Consider the following 22,883-nt stretch of genomic DNA (forward strand, 5'->3'; position numbering starts at 1 on the left):
CAACAGTACACCTATTGTGTGCTATGTACTATATTATGGTATTGTTCACAACTGTGACTCAAAGGTATGAAATCAACTTAGACCAGTATTAAAAGAAACAAAATACAACAGAAAAAAAAGAGAAGGTATCAGAGTGTATCACATGTAAACAAGAGTATACGTAATGTCCCGGATGCTTTGTTTCAGTTATAAATACGCCCCCCACCATGGGTGTACTAGGTGACAATGCTAATACACCATCTTGGTGTGGCTCACGACGGAAAGCTTGAAAGCGCTGCTGTGATGAGAACTCTGGGTCACATAAAGCTGTGTAAGATATAGTTGCATCCTCAAGAACACTCTAACTGTTATTTATGTATGAGGCTTAGAAGACGGGTTGAGCTCTGAAGGGTAGAGGAGGAAAGAAGAGCCCTGGGTAATGACATGGGAGCTGCCTTCAGGGAACAGAGTAATCTAGGCTACAGCCCGGGGGTACCCTGTATGAGGACTGAAGTCAGGCAAGGAAGGTAGTTCAAACTCCATGGAGAAATCCAGACCAGTGAGGTGTACTTCATTTGATAACTGCAGGGGAGTAGAAGGTGATACACATGGAGCTCATCTTTAGGATGTTCATGTCAGCAAAGACTTACAGGATAGAACAGTGGGCAACTTCAGTCAGTGCACGGGGGTGGCTGGAAGAAGTATGGCTGGCTTAGGTGAAGGGTTCACCGCTGCCTGAGGGTGGGGGTTGGGATCGGCAGTACAGAGAGATATCAGAACGGTGAGGAGCAGAACAGGTTTTGAAAAAGGATGATTGTTATACTTACTGTTTTCACAATCCAAACTTCAGAAAGCGTTCCTGTGAAATCCCTTTTGGGTGTACGGATGTGCATGTCACTTTAAAAGAACCCTAATTGCCAAGGTCCTTTCTAGTTTCAACCTCTTTTGGATGACTGTGTTTCCTGAAGAAGCTTGGGCTAAAAGAGGTGACGTGGTTAATCAGTGGCAGAACTGGAACTAGACCCCAGGGCTTCTAAATTCCAGGGTGGCGTTCATCCCATCGCACCGGTATCTGTGATGGTTTCCATTTCACAAATGTAACAATTAGGTGAGGAGAGATCTAGCTGGAAAAGCTCACTAGCTGGATACAGACATGCACCCCGTGTTCTGCTTTCTGTCAGACTGCTGTTCCGATGGGCATCACAGGAAACATGAGTTTGTAAAACAGGCAGGCCTTCCCCGGTAGCCCCTTATGGGGGCAAACACTATTTTGACTATAGCACACTTCACATCGTAACTATACACAACTGTCAAAATTAAAAAGATAAAATACCAAAGCAATGTAGAAGAGCCACATGCTAAGGCCTCCTATCTGTCAACCCGTAGTCATATATACATTTACAAGCTTTTAAAATTAGGGTCTGTTTCTAATTTCCTATTGGTTTATCAATGTCTTGACCTTTTCTCATCCATTATTTAATTAATTTATCTATTTCCTTGTATCATTCCCAAGTGCACATTTCCCATAAACTTCGAGGACAGTTTATGAAAATGAAAGAACATTTTTCCTCAGTAATGTTTTCATCGTTATAACTTCTGAGAACAATTTCTTGAGAGATGTTTTGGGAGTTGTATTCCAGAACATATTATCTTCGTGGTCTTCCCCTGGTAGGAAGGATAAATGATCTTGCCTTGAGAGTTGCTCTGAATTTTCCAGTTTCAGTATAAAAGATAAATATTCCCCTCACAGAAGCTGCAGTAGGTTTCGAGCAGGCCTGAAGTTTGGTCCTGCCAGGGGATGACATGCCCGGGAGTGACTGTGGAAAAAAGACCCACTCTCATAGGACACACTGAGCAACTGGAGTCTGTTGTTACCAGTTACTTGTGTCTAGTGAGTGTCCTGAGCATTTGGGAGGCAAGGGAAGCGGCAGAGTTCACAAACCTTTTCTGAGGAAGGAAAAGAAAGCTTCTCACTGTGGAACGGGAACACCACTCATCAGGGCTGTTAACGAGATCTGGGTGAGAGGAGCTTGTCCCACTAACTGGGAGTACCTCTGACTTCTGCTCTGGGTAGTGTCTCTGTTTCAGAAGTTGCTCTCTTCACCCACCAAGCATCTTGTGATCAGTTACTCCATGGTCCCTAATGGCAGCCAAGTGACAACTGGTCCCAGTGCAGAGCGATACATGCTTTACAACTGACAGAATGATTCTGGGTGCCGTGAGCAACCAGGAAGGGGAGGGGAGAGCAGGGTGCAGGACAAGAAGCACAGCTGGAATTGGGATTTTGCCGGAGGAGAAAGGGCATGCGTGCATGTGGTTATGCAGAGAGTCGCAGAAGAATTTAAGCAACACATCACATAAAACATGAAGGTAGGTAAATGCACAGACATATTCAGAAAATGGCAGAGATGCATTTGGCTGGGGTCGTAGTTCGAAGAACCTCACTTGCTACAAAGAAAATTTAAGTTCATCCTGCAGAAAATCTCCGACACAGTCTTATTAGCATTGTTATACTACTGGGATTCTCTTCGTGGGTGGTCTGGGTTCAGAAAGAAGGGTGGCAACAGTAAGTGGATGAACTGAATATCACAGTGTCCAAAGGCCTGGAGACCAATCTGAACCTGCTGTAGGATTCATGGCCCCAGAAGATGAGGCTAACGACGGGGCAAGGAGGCAGCGGAAACTAGAAGGAGTCATGGGAATCACTTCCATGGGTTCCACTGGCTGATGTAAAAGTGCTGAGTCCAATACAGGGTGTGGCCCCCCACACAGCTCAGGAAAAATGCTTCACGCTGCGTCACCATCCACACACGTGCTTCCCTGTAAGCTGGCCAGTCTGAGGGTATGCCTTTACTTTGATTGCTTTGGACGATGCCGCTGCTTTTCCATAAATTCTTTGTATTTGCACTTATTTCATTACTAGGAAAATGAAAGATTTCCCCCCTAAAATTTAGTATTATTTCTTCAGGTACAATCATCCCTATTACGTATTAGCTGTGTGATGTGGGGTGAGGTAGTGAACATAAGCCTTAATGTCTTCATCCATACACAGGGGATAGTACTTGCCCCTCCTGAGGGGGCTGCTGTCTGTAATCTACAATAAGATGCTAGAGCAGAAGACCTACCTTGGCGTTTGGTGCAGAAAGAGAGCTCAGTAAGTTACTGTACTTAGAGTATGTTGGTGCTTTTGCAATCCTTTTTCTGTAATATACATTTAAAATCTATACTTACTTTTCTTATATAAATTTGTTTTGTTGTCTTTATTGCCCAGAACTTATTCAATTTCTTGTTTTCACTAAAATTATTACATTTTAGAGCTGAAATAAGTATATCAAATTTTATCCTAACTTTGTTGGATTTTCAATTCATATACAAGTTGGGCCTATTGCTGAATTCTCTATTTTTGTCCATTTTTCTACTTTCATGCTTTTTATTCTGTAAGGTACTCTTTTAAAAGTTATTACTTTATACACGTTCTGATTCTTGTAGGACATGTTTTTCTTCATTAATCCTGTGTTGGTGAGTTCTTTGCTATTCTGCCCATTTATGTATTTATTTAGTATGAATTTTAGTACTACTGTGTGCAGATATAAAGTGATATTCTGGTATCTTAACTGGAATATTGTTAAATTCATCAAGTACTTTAAGAGATATTGTCATTTTAATTATAGTATTTATTCTTTCCTATTAGGAGCATGTATAGCTACATTTATTTGTTCTTTTTAAATAAAGATTTCATTTATTTATTTTTAGAGAGAGGGAGAGGGAAGGAGAAAAGAGGAAGAGAAACATCAATGTGTGGTAGCATCTCTCGCACCCCCTACTGGGGACCTGGCCTGCTGCCCAGGCCTGTGCCCTGACTGGGAATCAAACTGGCAACCCTTTGGTTCACAGACCTGTGCTCAATCCACTGAGCTACACAAACCTAGGCTATATCTACATTTATTTGAATTGTCCTTACTTTCCTATTATATTTTTGTTTTCTCCACCAAAGGACTAGGAGACAGAAGACTTCAGTTTTAAATCAGATTCTTGGGAAACTGACTTCCTCCTATATTCTTAGGACAGTAACTAGATGCTGATTTCTAAGAATAATGAGAAAGTGGCTCTGTCTACTGAGAATCTATCCCAGATTCACACTACCTGAGTGGGGCCAATGTAAATAATTTCACTAGCTATAAATGGCAGATGTTAATACTGCTCTAGTCACCAGATTGTTGTAAGAGTTATAACATACTGTATTCAAAATTATTTGAAAACGTTACAGTATAAACAAGGGTATAGTATAATGAAATGTAACTACACAAATATTTTTTGCTTCCCACACAGTAAGCTTCTAGAGAGAAGGAAGCACAGACTTCTGCAAGTTGGTATCTGCAATGTGATGCCAGCCCCCAATAGGAACTTGGTGTACTTCTGTTAGGGGAATGAGTAGATAGCAATAAATAAAAAAAAAAGGAAAACAAATTGGTTTGAGGAATGGTATGGTTGACAGTGAATGAGTTCATTCAATCTTATGGGCACATTCATCTCATCACATACATAATCAACTTCTAATTCAACACTAATCAACCTTTTCTTCTGCTGTGCTCTCCTTATAGCAAAAATTTATACCTTTGTAAGTTACCTGGGTTCCTAGAACCTTCTTATTATTTCCCACAAATGTAGGTGCTCTGCTAAAAATGAGATTGTAGCTGGGAGCTGGGTGGAAAGGGAAATGGGAGGGGAGGAAAATGTTGTATAATTACCCAACATTTGACTCCGGAACTAAGGATCAGGAGCGTACCAAGTTCACAGTAATGACCATTGTCACACCAGATACTAGCCAGAAGCCTTCCGCATACTGTTTTTAACCTCAGATTAAAGGTGAACCAGAAGGACTTCTGTCTGCCAAAACTGCAGTTCAGGCTTTTACTTTCCTTGCAACCTTTCTGTCACCCCTCCCCCATTTTAATGCCTAGAGCTCAATACTCCTCCGACCCGGCTGTCGGGAAAGGACAGCCCTGATGTAAGGTTTTGGCTCTTCACAGGAAAAAAATATTTTGTTTAGAATTACCATTTGCAGGAAATTATTAAGTATACGAACACATTCCATTGATTTGATATCTTAAGCATTTGCTTTGTTTTAAAAAACCACCTCAAGGGCTAACAATGTGACCTTGTCATGAGAACTGGCCAAAACTCAAATATTTGCATTGAGGAGCTTCTCAGCTTTTGGCTCATTTGTAATATGGAGTCTGATGGATGCTTTATGTAGCAGAATGACCTCTCAATTTTCTGGATTTAAAGTAATTTAAGTAATGGCAAGAATGAACTTCAGCGTCATTAATGTCTTCTTTGGATCCAAGATGCATTAAAGACTCAGTCCATATACAAACTTAGTGGGGAGTACATGAGTCTTATAGTAAAATCTGCATAGGAGTTTAGAAAGTGTTTTCCCCCAGATTATCTAATTGCGCAGAAATCCTCATTAACTCACTGAGGTGGACAGGGAAGGTAGTTTCATTATCCCTCCTTCCCACCGCCTCCTCTCTATTGCACAGATGGACGGACTGAGGTTACCCAAGAAAGCTACAGGACCCAGTTCCAAACCTGCCCTTCGGACTTCAGCTCCTGTAAATCAAAATTTCTCAGTCTTGGCACTGCTGACATTGCAGGTTGGGTGATTTTGTCGTTGTCATGGGAGTTGGCCTGCGCACTGTGAGATGGTTAGAAGCACGCTTGGCCTCACCCACTAGATGCCAGCGACGTCCTGCCCCCAATAGTTGTAACAACGAAAATGTCTCCGGATATTGCCAGATGTCCCCTGGGGGTGGCGGGCAAAACCACTCCTGATTGACACCAGAGCTGTCCAAAATGCCACGTCACCGGTAAGTGATAATTAACTCCATTCCCACAGAGACCAACTTGATTTCGTCTGCTCTGCCTTATGAGATTCAGTTGCTAGATGTGTCTCAGACACCAGCGGGGTTGTCTCTAGCAAGAAGACTGCGGGCCATACTTTAATATTTGTTAAGAGTTTTTTATCAGCCAGGAGAGACTCCCCCAGACAGATATGCTTGTTTTTTCTCTCTTATGAGCCACAGATCATGGTGCATATTGAAGAACTATTGTGGTCAATAGTGCAGCTGACCAAATATTTCTACTCTGCCAATTTTGGGCTCGAAGCGGGATTGAATTTTCTGGCCCCCTTATGGTGGGGCAGCACCTTGCAGCAAGCTCTGGCCAATGAATTGAGTGGAGCCCTACGTTACTTTTAGGCCAGAGCACTGAATAGATACTGAGCTTTCACTTCCATCTGGTTTGGAGACTGGCGATGTTTGAGATGGTGCTAGCTTGGCTCTCTCTGAAGCCTTACGTCTCCTGAGTGGCCATGAGAGCACAACTCTACTGCTCACCTGCAATAAACATATCGCATGAATAAGAAATAAATCTTACATGTTTTAAACCACTGAGATATTAAGGTTACCTGTTAGTACAATTCAGCTTATTCTGATTGATGCAAGAGCCAAGAGATGAGAAAAAGACTAAAAAATAGATTTATGTTGAATCAAGGTCACCTGTATTAAAACAAGAAATGTAATATAAAATCACTTAGAACTTCCTTGAGTCTCAGGGTTCTCTAGTTCCATTCACTAACTAGTATTTGCCAATTGTTTCATTGTAGATTTCTATATACCTGATATGTTATATAAATTATATTATTCTATTACTCCAATCTCATTCTTTCATCCACTCAAATATATGCCAAGAATTATTTGGGATAACTTTGCACTTCATATTGTTTTTGAGACCTTTTTTTTGTGATGATTCCAGATGGAAAATAAAAGAGGGAATTCACTTTAATATTTAAAGAGCAAGATGTTTAGGAAATGAATTTGAAGGGTTTTTTTGTGTGTGTGTGTGTATGTGTGTATGTTTAAACTTTCCATTGAAAGTGATTTCACACGAGTGGCAAGGAATTTCCCAATATCACCTCCTCTTCTCTAACTTGTAAAACATGGGTAACTTTGTGGACTTACACACAGAGAATAGGCTGAGCGATGTCATTGTAGGCGGGCTGACAAGGTTTGCACTGAGACTTCAGAACTGGATGGATGGGTGATTTTAGGCAAGTGACTTAACCTTCTTGTGCCTTAGTTTTCTCAGCTGTAAATGGTAATCACAATAGCACCTAATTCTCAGGGCTGTTGTGAAGAGTAAGTGATGCAAAGCATAAAGGGCTTAGAACAGTACCTGGCACATGTTAAGTGTTCAATAAATGTCAGCTCTAATGTTTTCAAGGAGTGTTCTAGTAAGTGATGAATAAAGCACTGGAGTGGGACTGTAAGTTGCAAACATCACAGAACATGTCAGCTTTATTCACCATTTCATCCTAAATGTCCAGCTCAGTGCTTGACACAAAGCAGATATTAAAAAAACCATTTATTAAACACATACAGGAGTGAGGAGGGATGAGGAGGCCGTCTCCCAGGCTCTCCTCCCAGCCTACCACCATCCTCTGCCCTTGTCCACGCTGCTCCCAGCTGTGAGATCCTGGAATAGTTACTCTGCTAGATCTCTCTCCTCTTTCGTAAAGTGAAAGAATGATACCAAAGAGCTATGGACTATGTAACTGAAAATTAGAATCAATATTCTTAACGTACGTCATTCTTCAAAGAAGGGCTACAAAGGCGTCACAACATAATTTAAAGATACTTAAAATGTACTTGAAAGCAATTAAGAGTACGGAGACTCTACAAAGGCACTCTATTATTAGTTTTAGCATTTTTCAAAAAACTAATGGAGATTGTTTGCCTCACCAGGAAGGACATGACAATTCACTGGTACTAATGCCATGGCTCAGATCAGTGCTGGCTTCCCTGAGAGTTCTGTGGAGAAGGAAGAACTGTATCTTCACCTGTTGGATAGAGTCTCAATGTGCACACTTGCAACTAGAAGAATAAATTCTGGGGACTTAATAGTGATTAGTCAACAATACTACATTATGGATTTCAAAATTTCTGAGAGAACAGATCATTAATGTTCTTGCCACAAAGAAAAGATGTGACAGAGGTCTGAGCCCCAGGCATGCGGCAAACAGTCGTGTGGGGACATGTGCATGTATCACACTGACCCACCGTACACCTGCAACTTGTACAATGTTACATGTAAATCACACCTCAATTACAAAAGAAAAGAAGAGTAATTAGTGGTGTTGCCATCATATACTTCTTGGTTTTTCAATACTTGTATGCTTGTATGTGAAGGAGGAAAGTCTGACTCACCTAAGCAATGCAATTAATGGGACTTAAGCTTTCAGAATCTCAGTTTCTAGAGAAACTAACAGATGGGAAAATAATACCCACTCCACTGGGATTGTCCAGAGCATTACATAAAATAACCTAACAAAGACCAAGTAAGAAACAAACTTTCAATAAATAGGAGCAATTCATAGCATACTAATCATTGTAACAAGTATTTACAAGGAAACCACAGCCTTACAAACACTAGCAGTGTGGAGAGAAATTCTTTTGGCTGATATTGAGCAGTATGTAAGTTGGTTTCATGACATGGGTTTCAGATAGGCTAATGTAGAAGACACAACAGGCAAAGAAGTGTATGCCTGCTGGGCAACCCGGTTTGGGAAGTGCTGCATGGTGACTTAGGGAAAAAAAATAATGTTTTAACTTAGAGAACTGTGTGTCAGGAAACAACATGGAAAGGTAACATAAAATAATGGTTAAAGTATTATGTAACTTAATTTCTCTGTGCCTCAATTTCTCCATCTGAGAAAAATGGAGAACAATGCTTAGATCAATGCCTGGAATACAGTAAGCAGTTGTGAAGTGAACCAGCCCGGTGACAAGAAGGGCAGAAGTTACAAAGGATGGCCTATTAGGAAGACGCTGGAGGAGAGCCCGGCAAGATGGCTCCTAGGAGTGCAACCTGGAAGATCATCAGGCTCACCCATCCGTACACCACTGGGCTCCTCCTCTGGTACAGCGGGAAGAGCTGTACCCATAACGGGAGTCAATTCACATTTGAAATGGCACAGATGGACCAGAGGCTAGGGCAGAAAGGAGCCCCCGAGAGGCTAGGAGGCACGAGCGTGTGTGTACATAACGTGACGCCCCTTCCTATGGGCTTCCGCAGATGCCATAATTATTTCACAGCATCCCAGGTACCCATTCATTATATATGTATCTCTCCAAGGCAGAGGGACCCTGAGGGTGGAGACTGAGTCCTGTTTGCCATGGAATCTCCCTTCCACGGTGTTCAATACATGTGTGTTGAAGTGAAGCCAATGTGAGTAAAACAGTAAGATCAGGCTGGTAATAATTAAGCACACAGTACTTGGACCCCTAACTGCTCCCCACCTGACTTTCAACCCTTCATACTGCTCTGAACAGCTCAATGTTAATGTGTGGGAGGGGAGACTGTGATCCCAAGAACATGGCCCTTTGAGTGAACTCCTACTCTTTTTTGCAGTGGTGGCCTAAAACCACTCAACACTAAAGCTGCCTCCGAAGCCTTCTGTGAGGCCGCCCTGTGGCCACCTTCCGGTCCAGGCATCAACACCTTGAAGTGGCACAGACACAACCAAACTCAGTGGTTCTGCAAATAAGCTGATTTTTCCTTCCACCTTTCTTTACAGCCATACACCAATCCAATTCTTTTCTGTGTTTGCCTTGAGCACCTCTCTCCCACACAGCACCCTCACTAATCTCTCAGCCATGGCCTCACATCTTCACACTTGGATGACCACCGTGGAGTCTTCCTGTGATTCTGTCTACACATCGATGCACGATAAACTTGCCTAAAATACAGTTTCATCAAATTTTTCCCTGAGCCAGATCTGGGCTCCTTATTTTTTACCTTTACCTAATAGACTTTGGTTATCAAGATCCTCCATATTTTGGACCTATCCTACCTATGTCAGGGACATATTACTTATTTATTCAGGTCTGCATGCTGAATCTCTTAGTCTAGTTAGATTAGTGACCTCATAGTAACAATCTCTGAAATTGTTCTCTCATTTAAATACAATATCTAAAATGTTTGCCTCCAGTATCCTTTGCCCATGTTGTTTCTGCTTTTGGAATATCCAAAATCCTTTGGCCATTCAATTAATATTCCACACAAAACAACATATGCCGGTACTAATAAATAGTTGTACTATTTTGCATTTCACTCTCTGTTTCTTGTGTTATGCACAAGTGTTCCCTCTTCAACAAGACCAAATCGCTTGAGGGCAGGGAGTTAATATTATTTTTACCCATTTATCCAACAACTAGTCACTGAGCTCCAGAACTGGGCCAGGCACTGCACTTGGCTTTGGGGTATAGCAAAGAACAAGACAGACATGACCCCGGGAAGCACCGACATTCAGTGTGTGTGTGTAGGTGAGTGTGTATGTGTGGGGGGGAATACGATAAAAAATTACACATAATTCTAAGATTAGAAAGTGAGGCAAGCACCCTGAAGTAAAAGTGTAGGGTGCCGTGAGACCACGACAAGGCTTCATACCTTCAAAGAGCATGCCCCTGGGCTATGATCAAAAGGATAAAATAGAAACAAACAGGCAAATGTCCAAAGGGCTGAGGAAGCCTGGGGCCTCGAAGGAACTGAAGAAAAGCAGATGTCCATCATCTCAGCGGGCAGAGGATGAGCCATATCCGATGAGGCTACAGAGGTACAGACTGGGTGTAGTTCTTAGCAATGAACGAAGGTCAAGAAGTACATGCTGAGTGAGGGTAAACTTTAAGTGGTCTTTAAGAGTTGTCATGCAAGACAGTAAAGGTCATTTCTGAACTTTTGTTGTCTGTGTATTTGGAGTTAAGAAAAAAGGCTGAACATCCAAAGCTTAAAAAATATGAAAACAAATGCTTAGGATTTTTGTTGGTTTTTAAAAACTCAATAGAAGGGGACGGACCAATGACAAGAATAATATGGACCGTGGTCTACTCTACATTACACGTTTGGTGCCAAATGCTTTACACAGGCTGCCTAACAGATGGCAATGTATTTCAGTCATTACCACTGGGAGCAGGATTCAGGCCAGTGACCCCAGAGGTGAGAGGTTGTACATCCAATTACAAATTTCCACTTTCCTTAAGTGTTAAGATGCCTAAAGCAATATATTGTATTTACATCTAGATGCACTGTATGAACTATATTTGATAAGAGAGATGACTTCACATTCTCAACTTAAATCAAAGAATGCTTACTTAAGTATTTTTTTTAATTGAATCCTACTTTAATGCCATCGTATAATCTTTTGGTTAACAATGCTCATCTTGATTATTCTAATGAAGGGAAACATGGAAATTAATATCTCAGTTGTAGAGCTTATGTCATCTATAAAAACATACATGAAAAAATTCAAAATACACACCTGGGACATCTGTGAAGGTTTCTCCAAGGACAGATACGTGGAAATCCAGTCCTAAGTCCTTAAGATGCATTAATATCTTAAAAAAACTCTCTGGATCTTTATCATGCTCCCTGGAAATAAACACACAGAATATAACTTGTGATACCTTAGGGTATGTGTGAGGAAAAGTGTTTTCACTTTTCACAGTACCAATTCCTTCCACGGTCTTTTGTTAGGAGAGCCTCTGGCATCCAAGTAGAGATTGCTCCCTATCACCTTTTATTGTAGCATCAGCACTGAGTTTTTTCAGAAATATTATTTTTCTGTCATGTATCAAAAACCTAGTCCTACTGAAGTGTTAAAGTTCCACAGCCTTTTATTAAGGGAAAAATCTATCATGTGTTTCACATTGTTTAGTTAAACTATAGAAAACCTAGTATAGTTTCCTTGCCTGTGAAACAGTTAATTTCCCACTTAACACAGGTTTTTAACAAAAGACCAGTCTTCATAGGATGATTCTCTAGTGATCCTGAGAAGGTACCCAAGTTGCTTTGCGTTTCCATGAGGGTGAACACCTTCCTCTGTCATCTACTGAGCCCCTCTGTGCCCGCAAGGAAGGCGCAATTTAGGAAGTGAGATTACAGACTCTCTCACTAATCTCTCATTTTAAATAACTGAATGGAGAATTATAAAAACATCAAAAGGGGGTAGGCCCGAGTCTAAGCCTACTGAGTATTAACTTAGGAGTCTGAGTCTAAGTCCACTGAGTATTAACTTTAACAGAATATGTTGACTGACCTCCTTATACAAAGAATATCCTTATAAAAAGATTACATATAATTCTTTCATTTCATGGAGGCTTTGAAAAACATGTATTATTTTTGTTTGGCTTGTCAGTCTTTTTTGTAATAACAGAATGAGAGGCTAAAGGGCACTAAAATAAAAAAAATCACCAATTCAAGAAATCACATTCAAATGGAATGAGTTATTTTTTACATTCTAAGGTGTGAATATTCTAGTATTTCTTGTATTTAATTACACAGTTTTAAATTATCTTATTTCAGACAGATGTGGGCCAGATGTCTTCAAAATATTTGTTTTTAATTTGTAATTCAGAATTTTAACTTATTTTCTGTATTACAGAGAAATGGTTATATATCAGCAATTGAATTTTTCATTTACCAACTAATTATGTAAAATAAATCTGTAAATTGATCAAACTGCAACATGAAATATGAAAATTACATCATTCAGGAAATCTCATGAAAAATGACATCTGCAACCCTAAACGTGTTAATTCACAATTCAGTCAATATTTTCAGTATCAAGAATTAAAACAAATGCATCTTCTGATTAACATTTTAAAATGGCATTTCTGATCTCATGGAATTGTAAATTCTTATAGAATTAGAATTCAGTAACTATTTTAAGCTCTATATCTCTGAGCTTGATTTACTTCAAGTAATAAAGAATGCAATAGCAAAGTGCTTTTCCCTTTTTAAGATGACGCAGATTAAATATATGTACCATGGGGAAGTTTTTGGATAGTTCTCATACACACCACTGCTGTGGGCATGAACAAAGACTCAAAACAGTTTGAAAGTAAAGGGTACGCCATATGCTATCTCAACCATATCAATCAAATAGCTGCCATTTAATCTGTAGTATGTTCTTTTAGTCTGATTCTCTTGGAAGTCCTGAGATGGAAAGAATGGAAACAATATAACATAATACATCTTAATGAGGGATCAACACTGTAGGGAAGGGAATTTAGTCACTCAGTTCTCTAAGTTTTTCATTTTGAATTCCAAAAATTTTGGCTATGGATTCCCAAGAGAGTATCTATTCTAAATATTTCCTGCTAGTGTTTTGTTTATTTGTTTTGCATTAAAGTAAACGTAGATGTGATTTGGGGTTAGGAAGAATTTTAATGGGGTAGAAGCTGTAGTTCTTAAAAGATTCCAGTGTGCTTTCAAATCAGCAGGCTTTATGAACCTATATTTTCAGTGTTTCTATAGGAGATAAATGCATTACAATCCTACTGTATTTTTAAGATGTTTTTATTGGTGGACAAAAGCTTTCATATTCAATAATTACTCTGCATAAGAACACAAAGGAGATTTGTACGAATCTCCTCTCTTTTTGTTAAAGCTATAAGATACAGACGAATGTAAGGTGAGATTTTTCTTTCCCCAAAATCTCTGAGAAAAAGAAGCACTTTGTACTAAAATCCTTATAAAGTTTCCCATAACACCAGGCACCCTCTCAATTACTTTATTTTGAACAAAGTACTCGTCAGGGAAGTTGCATTAACCTGAAACACCATCTACTGATGAGAGTTTTGGATGGTTTTAACAGTGAATCTGGTACACTGGCTTAAAAAAGGAAACAAATGAATTTAATATATGAGGGGGCGCTCCCCCAAAACTGGGATTATCTTCTAGAAAGTGGGCTCCTTGTAGTACAGAGTTCCCCCACTGCCCCACTATTCCAGGGGCCCATCTGTACCAGTGTATTAGCTGGTGTTGTGAGAGGCTGTGTTTGGCTTCAGTGAATTTTTTTGAAGACTCTTTCAGTGCATTTGCCCATTTCATGATGGGTGATTTACAAGCACACCTGCTCGCACTGCTCTGAGTGTTCAGCAGTTTTTGACCAAAACCGGCATGACTCTTGACCCCACCTTCGCCATTCACTGAATCTTGCCGTAAGCAACATTTTGCTGTTCTGCAACCCGTCCCATGAAAACAGTGCTCAAAGGGAAACATATTGGTGATGTGGAAGTGGTGAAATAAAAAAAGGCAGAAGTACTAAAAGGCATCAAAATTGATGAGTTCAAAAACTGCTTTGAACAGTGGGAAAAAAATGTCTCGATGGGTGTGTTGTATCAAAAGGAGAGCACTTTCAAGGTGACTGAAGTTTAAACATATAAGAATAAACACAAGTTTTCTGATAAATAAATTGTGGGGGTTTTGCCCCCCCCTTGTAATACTGGGATAGTAATTATTTGGGAGGTGTGATCTAACAATTGAGAGTTCAATATGTCAAAAACATTTCAAAGATCACTAAAAAAATGAATAGTGGTTACGAAGATCAAGAATAGTAAGTGGGTTTTTACAGTTCGGAAAATGATTTCCAGTGATGGCATCATATAGCCTCACAGGTCTTGCGGCTCACACCCCTTGGACGAAATTCTGGGGACAGGGATGGAAGCATGCTGGCTGCTGAAAAGGTGGCAGGCTCTGAAGTCAGAATCCACTGGAGGAGCTGCTGGATTAAAACTGCTTGATGAAATATAAGGGTGGGAAGAGAGCAATACTTCCAAACATATTCTGCATGACATGTTTTAAAGCATTAGTTATATTTAAATTAGTAGACTACATAACTAGATACCTGACTATGTCTTCTATGTCCCTCAAAGTTTAAATAGTCAGTTTATCCAAAAGTTTTTCTTTCAATTTTCTCTTTAGAAAAAAATGGGAATAGCCTACCACTCATAAATCATGAAAGATGGACACAAATATTTAGCCCCAGACATAAAACAAGGCATGGCTATGTCAGCAGGAGAGCTCAGTGCTTTCTGTGCAGAAAGGAACTCATGCCACCAACCCAAAGGCCTATCCGTGGATGTTACGTTAGCACCCGTGATATTAATGAGCCCAATGAACAGAATATGTGAATCTGTATTAACTTCCTTTCTAAGAAATCTAATGTGATGCTCTCATACTTATGATTTAGCATAAAGCATTACAAATAAGATGGGAGACTTACAAAATTATATTACGTGACCTTGTCTGCCAATAGCTGTCAAGAGTAAACACACATTTCATAATATATTCAATTCTCTATAAACACTTTGTAGACTTATAGGCTCCCTAAACACTCTTCTGCTCTCATCCATTGCTGGTAGGAATGTACATTGGAATAATATTTTAGAGGGCAACTTGATAATGTACATAATGCAACCTTGAAGTGTATATAATTTTTGCTCCGGTAATTGCAGTTTAGAAAAGTTACCCTATAAAATAACTGAAGAGGTGCACAGGAATTCAGACAGAGTACATTCACTGCAGGGTTGTTTACAGTGGCAACACCTGTAAACAACCAAATGAAGATTATAAAGAAATACATTTTGATGCATATGTATGATACAACACCATGCATTGACTAAAAATAACATTGTAGAAGTATATTTCCTAACGTGGAAAATATTCAAGAAATACAGTTAAGAAAAAGGGAAGTGACAGAGTAACATGTATATATTCTCTGTTTTGTAAGACAAATGTATGTGTGTGTCCAGAAAAAGTTTGGGATGAACTATACCAAAATATTAACAGGGCTGATTTCTACAGTGCATTACCAATGCTCCCTTTTTATATGCTTTCTATAATTTTTTACAAACTTTCAAAAATATGAATCAGTTAACTATTATAAGGAACCAACTCTAACATTCTGCCATAACACTGCATTCGCAAGATTTTCACTTAACTCTGTAACATTTTCAGTATTTATAGTAGCATGATTCCTCATTTCCTGTGACCCCTCCACATTCGACAGCTGCCCATCAGCAAACTTGACTCATCATAAAACATTCCGGAAGGAGAGCCAGAGTCCAACAATCCTACGTTCAGAACAATCTAACGTTCTGGACTAGGTAGGAATGAAACAGTCTGGCTGGGAACCCAGTCCTCCACAGCCCAGCTACAGCAGAAGAGACCAGCACGGAAATATTTCAGGCTTCCTGGAAGCAGCAGATACAGCGAGAACAGCTTTTATTCCCAAATATTATTCAGAACATTTGAAAAGCATAAACTGTTTCCATGTGTTTTTTCTTCTATATCTGTTCTCTCTCTGTTGCCTTTCCTATTTAGTCTTTTAGAGCTGAATTTCTTCCTATTCCTCACTTAACATTCATTCAGTAAATATTTATTGAGGATTGCTAAGTTCTCCATACTCGTCACTTGTACTCAACTGCTACCCTTTCCCATTTTCCCACACAACTTTTTACCTGGGTAGAAACCTGGCTTTTTACACTTTTCTAGCAGCATGTCACTCTGGGTTGAGAGTTCCATGAGGGAAACAAGCCATGTCTGTTTCATTCATTACCAAGTAACCAGTGGCTTGAGTGGCAGACATGACTTATATTATTGACAACTGGCTCTTTTCTCATCTTCGGCACACAGAAGACTCCACTTTTTCCCCCTTGAAGCAGGGGAGGCCACAGGACTAGTTCTGACCAATGGGTTGCAAGCTGGTTGTTGAGTGTCACTTCTAAGAGCAGTTCCGGATAGCAGTCTGTGTAGTAGCCATCACTACGGAAGTCTTGCTTTAACCTAAGATGGTCAGAGACTGAGGTGGTCTGGATTGCTGCAGAGTTGCCCTGCAAAACTACCCATACATTCAGCAGACTTTGAGTTAGTAAAAGAAGGAAACTTTTGTTGTATTTAAGCAACCGAGATTTTTTCTGGAGGGGGTCTTCATTACAGCAGCATGATGTGGCCTAGGCTGACTAATACATTTTCTGTGGCACAAAATAGGCTGCTCTAAAATATCTGTTGAATAAGTAAAGGTGTCACTAAAGTGAATTACATTTATAGATCTCCTACTATATTCAAAATTCCATGTCAGGCACCTGATCATAATCTTACTGAAGCCTCTCAACCAAGGGTCATACAAATAAATTATTTCTTTATCTAAGATCACACAGAAGAAATTCAGTTTGTATTTGAAATCATGTCTTATTACTCCACAGTCATACTCTTTGTTCTATATAGTTTTGACCTTTTTCTTTCTTTCTTCCAACATATGAGAACAAAGAGAACTGGTACCTTCAGTCTACAGTTTCATCTCCAGACCATCAAGTTATGAACATTTCTTAGATTCTTGTTATATAAGGTTAAAACCCATTACATAAAATGATAAGAATCTGGGAAAGCAATAGGGAATTATGACCTCTCCAGTAGTATGGTCACAAACGTCTTCACGTTTCTGATACCCTGTTAACCTCTACCTTAACTTCCTCATTATGAAGTTCTGCTTTACTTCCAAGTTTAGAAATGTGTTCCTTACTCAAAAACACAAGACTTCTATTTACCATCCCAGTTAGCTGTTATGACCATTTATTATTACTCATAAACTTTTCAGTCTCCTCTACACACCTGGCATACCAACAGTTTTGGTTTTCTCCACATGTGCTGCTTCTGCCTCTTAAATGGGGCTGCAGTTGGACTTCAGCCAATAGACTTATTAACCACCAACTTCTCAGCTCCCCTACCCACCCCCATCTGTGTCTCTCTTTCTCTAACCTTACTAGCCCTCTCCACCATCGTTTACTTATAGGTGATCAAGACTAAGACTATTTACTATGGCTCTCTCTCATTTTCTTCATCTTTGATATTTGTGGTATTTTAATAGTTTGGAAATGTAACCAATTCCTTCCATCTTCCCCTCTACCTCCAACATATTCAAGATGCTAAGGAGTTTTGTGTTTATTGTTTTAGGAAAGGCATGGGAACAGCACCCCTCCACCTCCCTGACCCCCAAAATGTGACCAGAAAGAGCTGCAGTATTCTTGGTTGATTACAAAAATAAATAAAAAAAACTTTGTAGAACTTGTGAGGATTTCAGACAGGTACAAGTAGCTAAGAAAATGCCGCAAGACTAGCATATCCCCTCCCGCCCTGCGTCACCATTCCACCTCTGGCTGGAAACACAAAGGACTATGGAGGGGAGCTGAGCAGAGCAGGACGCTGAGCATTCCAAAGTGTTCCCTTGGTTGGCAGCCTGGGAAGAACCATGACTCCAGAGTGAACATCTGACTGCATGCATCTAGACAGACAGTACTGGGGAGACAGTAATTGTGAGAGATTCTTGAGTTATGGTAGTCATAAAAGTGGAAGTTATGATTTCTCTGAGTGTCATGGAAGAATCACAAAGCAACTGGCAGATTAAAGCAAGGGATCCCTCACCAGTAACCTGTGAGGGGTGGAGACCAGGAAGATGGAAGATAAAGAATCTTGAACTGCCTGAGCTTTCTATCACCATGTTGGAACGGTCTATTGCAGAGAGATTAAGGTATAGAAAAATAAAATTCTAATTTATGCATATCAGGGTTTCATGCCATCTGCATATTTATATCATCTTTCCTTTTAATAGCAGAGGGAGAGATGCCTTTCAAAATTCAAAGTCTATTAGAGCTTTTGATTTTCTATTTTGCTTCTCTTTGAGAGATCTGTGTTCTCATATTCAGTTTCCTTCCTAAAGCCTGTTTCTACTCCACATTTTCTTCATTTATATATTTGGCACTTTAAGTCATCCCTTTTACCTGACAACAGTTATTGACGCAGTAGTTCCAATAATATACTCTAGGTGACTTTTCACAGAGCATCTTAGTGCATTAGCTGTGTCCTCCTTTCCTTATCTCCTGTGTTTTTGTTCCTACAACTCTGTTCCCATTCTCCCATTTGTCCATTCTCTTGGATCAAAGTGCTCCCAACATCACCGATTTCCAACTCTGTTCCATTCATCCTCATGAATCTTACGGTTTCTCCAACTTTGACATCACTGTCCACAGTCAACTTCCTTAGAAAGGCCCTTTATTTGGTTTCCGAGTAGTGCAATCAGACTGTAACTTTCTCCCTAATTTTATCATCCCACTCATTCCATCCCAAAGGCCACCCAGGAAAAACCGTAGTCAACAAATCATTTTTCCCCCTAGGTCTCACAACATGGTTTGTCTTTGAATCTCCCCACTGCTAAAAGCTCAGACCCCCCAGGTTGTTTCTCTTCAGCAATGATTTCAACTCTCCCTGGATATTGAATACAGTAATTTCATTCAGTTAACTTGCCTACGAGCTCTCTTCCTCTGTTACCCTGGCCAGGAAGCTGTAGACATCCGTGCCTCAAAGAACTGGTAGGCTAGGAAGTGTCTTAATTAAGATGAATTGGGTCTTCCCCACCCTTGAGAAGTTACTTAAGCAGCAGCCACCATTCCACATATTTTAAACCATCATAATGTAATTACTTCCTCTCAGACCTGGAGGTTCTTTGAAACAACTCTTTCCCCTCCCCAGCACATTACCGTCTATTCCCTCAGTGATAATCTCCCCGCTGAATGTGGTGATTGGGGCTGTAATGTGAAACTAACTAATCACTTAGATTTTCTTTTGGATTACAATATTTCTCTCCAAGGGATATGTAGAAATACATTCAAAACTGCTTGCTAGTTATCCTGAGAGCTACCCTTGTAGTCCACCTCTTATAGTTAGAAGCTTCTCCCAGGGCTCATCTAGAAAATTCTCTGATTTCCCTGAGAACTGTGTTTTCACCTCTAGAAGAGGAAGACATATGAATCTTGTTTCCTGTTTTACTCTGACTGCCAGGAAGCTTACATTCAGGTTTTAAAGTGCTCAATCTCAGCAACTATCAGATGGAAATAATAATAATGAAAAATACTATAACATAAATTTTAAAAAAAAACCTCACTGGAAGGGATCAATAGGAGGGAATTTACCCAGCATGAACAACAGAGAGAAAAATAGAAAAAAAAAAATAAAGAAATGAAAAAGACCTGAACCTCAGGAAGCTGTGAGATAAAACAGAAGATCGAACATTTGTATCGTCAGAATCCCAAAGGGGACTCTGTATTTCTTATAACTTCATGGGAATGTACAATGATTTCAACACAAATTTCAATTGTAAAAAATACACACCCACTGTAATAAAATACAAATAATTCAGAAATATATGAAGCATTGATAACCCTGTTCCTCAACCTTCCTGATTCTCTTACTGCTCAGATGACACCACTGCTACCAGCTGTTTGATTGGGCGGGCTTCCAGAGATACTTCTATACACGTGCAAACATACAGATTTGTGTGCGTGTATTTTTACACACAGTCTCCTTCCTCCATTTAAATAGGGCATCAGTACCAGTCGTTTTGCACTTTCCACTCTCACTAAGTACGTAACAGACATCTATGTACATCAGCGCATAGAGCTATTTCATTTTAACGGTTACATAATATTTCATTATTTTAAAGTAAATTCTCCCACTAACATACATTTGTTTCTAACTTTTGATGTTTCACGTAATACTAAAATTGACATCAAGTTCTCTTTATAATATTAAAATTTCTCTTTTGTAGAAGTCTTAATCTATTATTATACTCCAATCTTGCAAATGTAGCCACTCCAAGTCTCTATCCAAGGCCCTCTCCCCACTTCCTGCAGTGTTCACCTTCCGTTTGGAACTCTCCTACTTTCACAATTTTACATACTCACTTCTGCTATAATTTGCAAGAGGGCAGAGCTCATGCCTTTGCTTGCCCTGTATTCCCCATGTCTATAACGAGGCCCTTCACAGAGTTTAAAAGTTATTGAGTTGACTCTAAACCTACATCACTTCCTGTGAATCTACATTTTTTATCCCCTCCTACTGTCAATTATTATTTTACTCTTCATGTAACCAGATGGATATACATAATTTTCCAATGACAACTCATCTACAATCTTGGACTTGAAGACCAACCGGCTGCCTCATCCGACACCGCACTACGGGCCATGCGCCCTCTAGTGCCCACGTGTCCTTATTCTCCTGGTATTCCAGGATCCCAAGACTGACAGACACCTTTCTAAGCATGGAGGCTCCTTCCAAATTTGTCCTGCCAATCAACTTATTACCAACCTTGCCATTTCTTCCTATTCAGATAGTTGAAGATTTGCTTGATAACCTCCATTTTCATAGCTCAAGGTTATCACTTCATACCTGACAACACCACTGAGCTTCATTCCCTCTCTGCCAATTCAGCTTCCAAGAAACTGTTACATAGGTCTTCTTTGAAATGTCACTAACTAGAAACTATTAAATTGAAATTAAGTTGGCCAAGCCAACATTCCAATATGCATTTTCATCAATCACTTGTCCCCACTAGTCCCCCGAATGAGTGTTGATACTCATGTTCATTTTCATCCTCTGCTTCTCTCTCCACTTTTTCAAACCACAGCTCCTGAGCCTGCAATTGTGGAAGCTGGAACACATCCTCCTTGCCTCTCTGCCACTCCCAGTCCATTATCTCCATCACTGACTTTGAATTTATAGTGACCGGTAATCACCTCTGTGATATCCCATCTCACTCTGAATCACTTCTGCACTAATGTTCATAAGCTACTGACGATGTCATGAATATGCTCAGATTTACATTGCTTTATATTTATTTGTATGTTGTCCCATTATAATTATTCAGAAAGCTCCACAATACCAGAGAAATCTTTTGACTCCAGAAGTTGGTGGACACTCAAAGTGTGACTGTGGAATGAATGAATGATGGTTCTGGCATGGCCCCGTAGAGACAGTTAGATATTTAAAACTCTGGTAGGATACGTGTACGAAATGACATGAAGTATCATGGTTTTTTTTTAATGGAGAATTAGCCATGGTCTGGATTATTAGATGCCTTTCATTGAAATGGATTTCAATGCTTAATAACAGGCTTTCATATTCAGTTGTGCATGTTTTGTCACATCTAGAAATGACAAGGACTCCAATCATGTGGGAAAGAACCATAATTCGAAGAAGGAAAATCCATTCCAAAATTTCCTTTTGATTTAAAAATGTTAAAAATAGAGATGGACAGAGTGATTCATAAGAAATCTCACCCATGGGAGCAAAATGCTAAAATTCTGTTCATTTTACACACTGTGTCTCGTTTCTAGACCCAAGAGAGAGACAGCCATGTTTTCTGGCTGACATAGAGCTCTCCTAGCAGAGACAGCCTCCCTTAGTCAGCGGCGCCTGCTGCACGTGCCAGACGGTCGTGCCGATGGCCGGGGAAAGGAGGAGCTCAATATGGGGAGTCTGCTCTATAAAGACCTGCGCAAAAGGATGTGTTCGTCTTGTGGCATATGTTGCATATTTTCATTTTATAAACAGCATTAATTATGTATTTCTTCTTTTCTACTACGTTCTTACAGATGACATAAATTTGTGTTATTCTACTTAATCCTTTTCAAATAATATGTGCAAAAAGTTCAGTCCCAAGTCTTGTTATACCAGTCTTTCCTTGCTCATTATTTTAAGCTATCAAGATGTACTCATATTAGTTACCTGAGGTAGACTAATTATTCATATGGAAAAGCATAAAATATTCTGAATATTGTAATAACAATACACACACTATAAATTTACTATATCACTTAAGAAAAGGTTCTCCAGAATGAGAAGACTCATGAACCAAAGTCTTAATTAATTAAATATGCTTACTGCCAGTAGGTATCAGAATAATTTATTTCTGGTAAGGGCTGAATAACAAAGAATAGTCAACTGTATTAGACAGTGTAATTGGTGAGAGATTATTTTGATTAATTACTTTCCTTTAGAAATGTCTGTAAACCCCCCAAAAGAGAAGCTTATTGAATGCTAGTAACAATCAATCCATTTACGACTGTAGTTCTGAAGGTGAGCGTTATCAGAATATATGAAGGAAAATAGCTTACATTGTCAATACACCCTAGTCAAAAAAGATTAAAATCCTAGTTCTGATATTTAGTAAC

The 22,883-nt window shown here is 39.6% G+C and overlaps 1 protein-coding gene across 3 annotated transcripts in view; it reads right to left on the reverse strand.

Annotated features, from left to right (window-relative positions):
* Window positions 1-22,883, reverse strand: part of QTMAN (queuosine-tRNA mannosyltransferase) — a 382,528-nt gene that overhangs the window by 13,395 nt on the left and 346,250 nt on the right. For all 3 annotated transcript variants that reach the window (XM_037027769.1, XM_037027768.1, XM_037027770.1), the window contains one exon: window positions 11,357-11,466. In XM_037027769.1, coding sequence (XP_036883664.1) covers window positions 11,357-11,466 — 110 coding nt within the window. The remainder of the gene's footprint in view (window positions 1-11,356; window positions 11,467-22,883) is intronic.

The sequence above is a fragment of the Sturnira hondurensis genome, unplaced genomic scaffold (assembly GCF_014824575.4).
Source record: "Sturnira hondurensis isolate 20B ecotype Veracruz unplaced genomic scaffold, ASM1482457v3 Scaffold0019428, whole genome shotgun sequence".
Classification (NCBI taxonomy): domain Eukaryota; kingdom Metazoa; phylum Chordata; class Mammalia; order Chiroptera; family Phyllostomidae; genus Sturnira; species Sturnira hondurensis.